Source organism: Corythoichthys intestinalis, chromosome 9 (assembly GCF_030265065.1).
Source record: "Corythoichthys intestinalis isolate RoL2023-P3 chromosome 9, ASM3026506v1, whole genome shotgun sequence".
In the NCBI taxonomy this organism is placed as follows: domain Eukaryota; kingdom Metazoa; phylum Chordata; class Actinopteri; order Syngnathiformes; family Syngnathidae; genus Corythoichthys; species Corythoichthys intestinalis.
In genome coordinates, this window is record NC_080403.1 from 33,964,898 (window position 1) to 33,970,772 (window position 5,875).

Sequence of the window (5,875 nt, forward strand, 5' to 3'; positions counted from 1 at the left end):
ACTGCTGGAGTCAAAAAAAAAAAAACATAAAAGATTACCTTGCAGAAAGTATATAGCCTTTAACTTAAAAAAAACTTGAATCATTCTTGAATGACTGGTCCATGTTGGAGATTTTATACATTTTTTTATTAATTTCCCAGAATCTCAGCAAAATGTAAATTAATTATCACAAGTCTTCATCTAGCACTTGGTCTCTTTGATCATTTTCCGCAAATTTACACTCCAACACACTCATTAGTCATTTAGCCTACTTAATTCTAAGTGACCTCAACAAACTACGCAATGCAATTGGAGATCTCATAGTACTAAGCTCAGTAATTTCGTCTCTTTGTATGTGTTTCCTCATTTCAGCCACAAGGGACCTTTTAATGGTAAATCTCTCTTCATTGATTTTTACTCTTTGCTTTTGCCTGCTTCTATTATTGGTGCAGGGTAAAGAAATCTGAACAGAGAGCAGACAACAAGAGTCTGTGATGAAAGGATGTTGTGCAACCAATGTATGTGTGAATGTGTTAATTAACTTTGGCATCTCCAGTATCAGCTGCTTCACAGTAAATTGCTGATTTAAGACAAAATCAAAATGAATCCTCTAGCTGCATTTGGGGTATTCTATCTCTACACCAGAAGACAACACAAGCAGCAGAATATAAAACCCTGCTCTCAAGTTTTTGTCTTCTTCTCCTTTTGCTCCCTCTTTTAGCATGGATCAGAGCTTACTGGCCTAACAGCCTGACCCTCATTATCAACACAAGTAAGAAGAGTAAGACAGCCAACTAGGCCTCATTAGGCCAATAGCAGGAATATTTATCTGGGTCATAACCATGGGCATCTTGCTCTTGCACATTGTTTCACATTGTTTATCAGAATATGCCATCAACTATGGACCTCATTAAGTCATCCATCACGTGTTTTTGTCTTCTCTGTCATCACTATCAATCGGGCAGTTTTCGTTTGGTCATGCTTGTGAAGGCAATAAGCGTAGTAGACCGCACTATTAGTTTTAATTTAGAGTCTTAATTTTGAAGGACTTTATTTCACATGGATTTGATGAAAAGACCCGACACCATTGATTTTAGCCTGCCCTTTTGTCTTTGAGCTGGAGAGCATGCCGAGGTAATGTTTAACATGTCTGTCTGAGAGTTGTGCGCTCTGAAACTCAAAAACTGCGTGCAAGTTGCATGTTTTCTTCTTCTTGAATATCATATTCCAAAAAAACATGCTTTCTCGGTTAATTGAAGACCCTAAATAGCCTATAAGTGAATGTAAATTGATGTTTGTTATACTGTTTGTGATATATCTACCCTGCGATTGGCTGGGAACCAGTCCAGAGTCTACCCATCAATAGACAGAAAAGAAAAAAGGGATATACGTCTGGGTATAATTAGCCTTTTTTGTTATATTTTACAGCTTTACTGTTGTTTTGTTTTGCTTATTGTTTTGATTTGTTTTGGTTGCAAACAACGAATGGTCAAAATGCCATAAAAGATCTGTTTTGTTTTAAATCCATACCCCAAATGCTGTATATACTGTAGCTACTAACTTTGTCGTGGTTGAATTCTTTGATTTCCATGACAACAACATGGGTTTAGTCCCACACTGTGATTGTGTAAATGTAAGTGCAGATGATTATCCGCATTGTGCCCTGTTATTGACTGGCGTGCATTCCACAGCAAAGTCTGCTTTTTGTCCAAAGTCAGCTGTGTGAAAATTAAGTCTCCACAGCCCTGAACAGGACACGTAGTTATGGAAAATGGACAATAAAAAACAAATATGCATATCACTAAATGCTTTATCTGCCCAGGTATTGCTCAGTTGCTTGCAGTAAGTAGGGCTGATCGTCTGAAAAGTCGGTGGTTTGAATCCCGGCGGTGACCGTGTGCTACGGATTTGTCATTAGGCAAGACGCTGAAACCTGATTTGCTTTAAGTGGCCCAGCAGTGATGCATGAGAGCAGCTGCCCATTGGTGGATGAATGTGTGTGTGAATTAGAGCCTCTGTAAATGCACTCCATTTACATTTCTCTGCAAAACGTGGGCCTCCTCCCACGTGAAGTGCAATCGAACTCTAGCGACACCTGCGCTCAACGTTGAGGTCCGGGGCCAAACTTTAGAGTCAAGGGTCAAAGGTCGAGCGCGATGCGGCCTCTGTCTTCAAATCGCGAAACGTTGACTGATTTGTATCAATTCTGCCCTACAATTAAATACGCCCTCTCTGATTGGTCATCAGTCCAGACTGTGGGGTGGAACCCCAACCCTGCTCTGATTGGCCAGTACTCCTTCCGGTCTGCAATCTGTGTGTGACCGAACCCACTCCAATTGAACATCCCCTCCAGGGTGGCAGCTGTGAGTTTTTTGTAAAACAGTTTATGAATGAGTTTAAAGTGTATTTAAACAATGAGCACTAATTCCGGTTGCTTACTGCACTTTAGGCCCACATAGTCTAGTCAAATCATTTTCTCCATCATATTTTGCCCGTTAAAGACTATTTAACAGATGAATGTGAGATTATTCCACTTACTTACTTCAGTAAATATTGCCATTTGTTCTTATTAAGCACATACATCTAAAAGTTGTTCATTTTTTACCTAAATAAAAAAAATTGCTTTCAAATAATGTTTTGAACCATATTTATTCTGGAATTAAGAATATTTATGACATTTCAAAGCTTTTTAAAGATTACATATAGGAATTTATTTTAAGGAAGTGTGTTTTTGGCCAATGTAAAAGAATCCTAAATGCCTTGTTTGTTATATAAAATACGTATTCACAGATGAGCTGATTCATTCATATTTTAGGTCAATTTGTGTGTGTTGTCTTTTCTGTGGTAGTTGCAGGCGGTTGAATACGGCTGTTTGAATGTTAGAATAGAATAGGCTTTGTCATTCAAATAGTACAATGACATTAAAAATAGCAACACCCTATCAGTGCATCACACAATAAATTAATGTCAATACATAAATAAATAATATACACTACTACTACCTAAAAATAAATTTAAACTAAGCAGTGTACGAAGGATGATGTTGAAATAAATAAGATAGCTGACTCCTGAACTACGCCAATAGCAAACTGCAATATGCAAGTGTTAATCAGATATACAAGTGTTAAGAAACTAGTATTCCATTAGAAGTAAGTCACTAGGTTTTAAATTTTCATTCACGAGGTCATTCTGCCCAACAGGTAACAAGTTACCTCTGGGTGGTCTTGGCATCTTTCCATTCCGCAGGGTGGTTGAGCATCTGTTCAGAGGCTGCGGGAGGGCGGGACCAAAGTTTGACGTTGTTTCCTTCAAGTGACGTCGTAGTCCGAAGTGCAGCATTATAGATTTCATCATTACTGCGTTTTAGCTGTTGTGTTGTCTTGGCCTATTTTTTCTCCACTTTCAGTCAAGGGCATTAGGACTTTTCCCAATCTCTATGCTTTAAATGTATTTGTTATAACACTCAAATTCCAGTATTTTTCTTGTATTTCAATAAAGGAGCTATAGTACACAGTAAAAGTTAAGCAGCCTGTATTGAGTCTTAAATAAGTTTAATGATAAGCAAGTGTTTTGCAGATATTGAAGTGTTGAGAAATAAGGACTAGGTTTTTAATTTTCTGTCTGCACTCATTGGGAAAGTGCCCAATATACAGGACTATATGCTATGCCGAACATACTGCATATTTGTGTGTGTAAAAAGTAGCTGAGACATGAAGTACATATCAATGTGTTTTATTTTACAAGGTCATTGACCGCCTCCTTAAAATTTACAAAGTTTTCAAAAGACCTGCCAGAAAGTCCTTTGGACGTGGACGCCTTGACCGTGTAGTTTTTGTTTGTTTGTTTTTTTTTGGAATATTTTTTTTGACCCTGTGCGGATTGGCCACAAAGCGCCCAGGCGCGTAGTATTTTACATTGCCAGTCTTCATCATCACCTTGTGGTGGTGGTGCTTGTTGTTGTGCTGCTGCTACTGCCGCTGCTGATGATGGTGTATTTGCTACAGCAGGTCATGTTGATAATGCTGCTAATGCTGATGCACAAGCTGACGTGAGGGGCGTAGCTGGTGCAACTTTGCCTTTAGCTCGCTACAGAACAAAAAATAAATATCACGGGTAAGCCCTGAAATGCATTAAAACACTGGCAAAGGGAATTATGTTATTTTTTAATCGACCTACTAACCTCCTCCTCCTTTGTGAGGATGTACAATCGAAATCTCTTAACGTGACATTGATGTCCTACTCCGTCATCAGTAGCCACTGACGCACAAAGCAGAAGGCTTCCTGGGCCATCTTCCATTCTTCTGCGCTTTCGGCCTGGAGATCGTTACGGATGAGCTTGGAGAAGTCATAAAACTGCCACATATCCTCGAATGTGAAGGACCGGAAGCGGCCATGCCCGCAGATGGCCCGGTCGATGTTCTGCTCCAAGTGGCATGACACCGGAGGGAACATATCCACGTAGCGTAGAAGCTGCTCCTTCAGCCTCCACTCCCCAGTTTTGGTGTCGCACCTTCCCTTCTGTCGTCGCCTCTCCTTCACGTGGCCATCGAGGAGACTTTTTAAGAGAGCATGCAGTAGTTGTTTTAAACCGATTTTTTTATTTTGGGTAACAAAGACACACAATCCACTGCCTATTATCAATTTCTTATATATACTCACTACTTGACATAGCCGACATCTTCCTCCGTAAGCCACATGAAGGTCTTGCCTTTGTATTTCCCAAAGGTCACCGTGAGCTGGCCGGGGATCTGCTGGCCTGTTGGAGCTGCGGTGACGGCAAGGCAGTTTTTCCTACCTGTTAGGTGTAAAAAAAAAAATAAAAAAAAACACATCAGACAAGAAGTAATAATATAGTTCAATTCATTTTATAAATGAAGGAGATGTTTTTTTTTTTTTTTAAAGGCATCCAGAACAATACCTTGTTTGTACATGTACCTCTCAAGCGCAGTTTAGGCAGCAAAGCGTGGTGGCCGGTCATCGCTTCTGATGTACACTGAGAAACACAAAGGCAAGTGTCAACACAAAAGCAGGACATGACACGGAGGAAAAATTCTAGATGATGGTAATAATAAAATTGCGTTTTTGTTGGTTTTGAAGAGGATGCCTCCATTCCTAGCTGGCAATTAGAAAAAGAAAAATGACTTGATGTTCAGAGATGCTAAAATGTTGAGAGGGGTGTCTTGAGTTCATCTAATTCCCAAATTCCAAATAAAACCGAAGTTATTGGGGAAAATGCAAAATTGGCCCACTTACAAAATGATGACGTCTATGTAGTACAGTATTTCTGTTTTGTTTAGTTTTTTTGTAATCCAAATAGGGAGCATTTACAGTGTGGGCATCATACTAGGGAGGATCACGTCACAACAAAAAATGCATTGAACACAAGTGAAATGAATGAGTTATCGGTTAAATTTGTGACTAGTTACAAGTAATACAAGACGTATAGCACACGGAGTCATTGAATGTTAACGTTACGTGCGTGCCTGCACATGGCTAATTATTATTAGCGCGGCGCAACGCGCACAACACGGCTTATCCACACACCAGCTAGCCTAGCTAGCGTTAGCTCGAATCGGTAATTGAAAAACAACACTCGGTTTGCATCGTTTTTGGCGAATTTCATACACAATATTTACCTTTTCGGCTTGTCGATTGAGCGCGTGTGTCTTTTCGCCGATTGCGTCTTTTGGGCCAACCGCAAGCGCGTCGTAAGGAGGAGGCGGGCCGCCGCGGTCTGCGTTCGCGGAGCCAATCACGGGCGTCCGCGGTCGTAGGCGAGGAGAGCCGATTGGCCGCGGCCGAAAAAAGGAGGCGGGCCGCGGTCCACGTTTCGGCCAACGGCGACGCGGGATTATCTACAGCAAAAGGAGGAGGCGGACCGCGGTCTACGTTTCGG

The 5,875-nt window shown here is 40.7% G+C and overlaps 1 protein-coding gene across 3 annotated transcripts; it reads right to left on the reverse strand.

Moving 5' to 3' along the window:
- Positions 1-3,575: 3,575 nt before the first annotated feature.
- On the reverse strand, positions 3,576-5,633 carry LOC130921785 (uncharacterized). Of its 3 annotated transcripts, XM_057846064.1 has the most exons (5): positions 5,616-5,633; positions 4,898-4,972; positions 4,639-4,774; positions 4,160-4,534; positions 3,580-4,065 (listed from the first exon to the last, which is right to left on the reverse strand). In XM_057846064.1, the coding sequence occupies exons 2-4, from the start codon at positions 4,908-4,910 to the stop codon at positions 4,216-4,218; spliced, it is 468 nt and encodes a 155-aa protein (XP_057702047.1). In that variant the 5' UTR covers positions 4,911-4,972; positions 5,616-5,633; the 3' UTR covers positions 3,580-4,065; positions 4,160-4,215. The 3 variants fall into 3 exon arrangements, with proteins under 3 accessions (XP_057702045.1, XP_057702047.1, XP_057702046.1); XM_057846062.1 differs by lacking the exon at positions 5,616-5,633 and having other exon boundaries at positions 3,576-4,065; positions 4,915-5,562; XM_057846063.1 differs by lacking the exon at positions 5,616-5,633 and having other exon boundaries at positions 4,898-5,562.
- Between the last annotated feature and the right edge of the window lie 242 nt (positions 5,634-5,875).

Coding starts and splice junctions, on each gene's coding strand:
- LOC130921785 (XM_057846062.1), bottom strand. CDS start 5,089: ATGGAGGCATCCTCTTCAAAACCAACAAAAACGCAATTTTATTATTAC. Junction 4,775..4,914: donor GCCTAAACTGCGCTTGAGAG/GTACATGTACAA, acceptor TACACCTAACAG/GTAGGAAAAACTGCCTTGCC. Junction 4,535..4,638: donor GATGTCGGCTATGTCAAGTA/GTGAGTATATAT, acceptor TCTCTTAAAAAG/TCTCCTCGATGGCCACGTGA.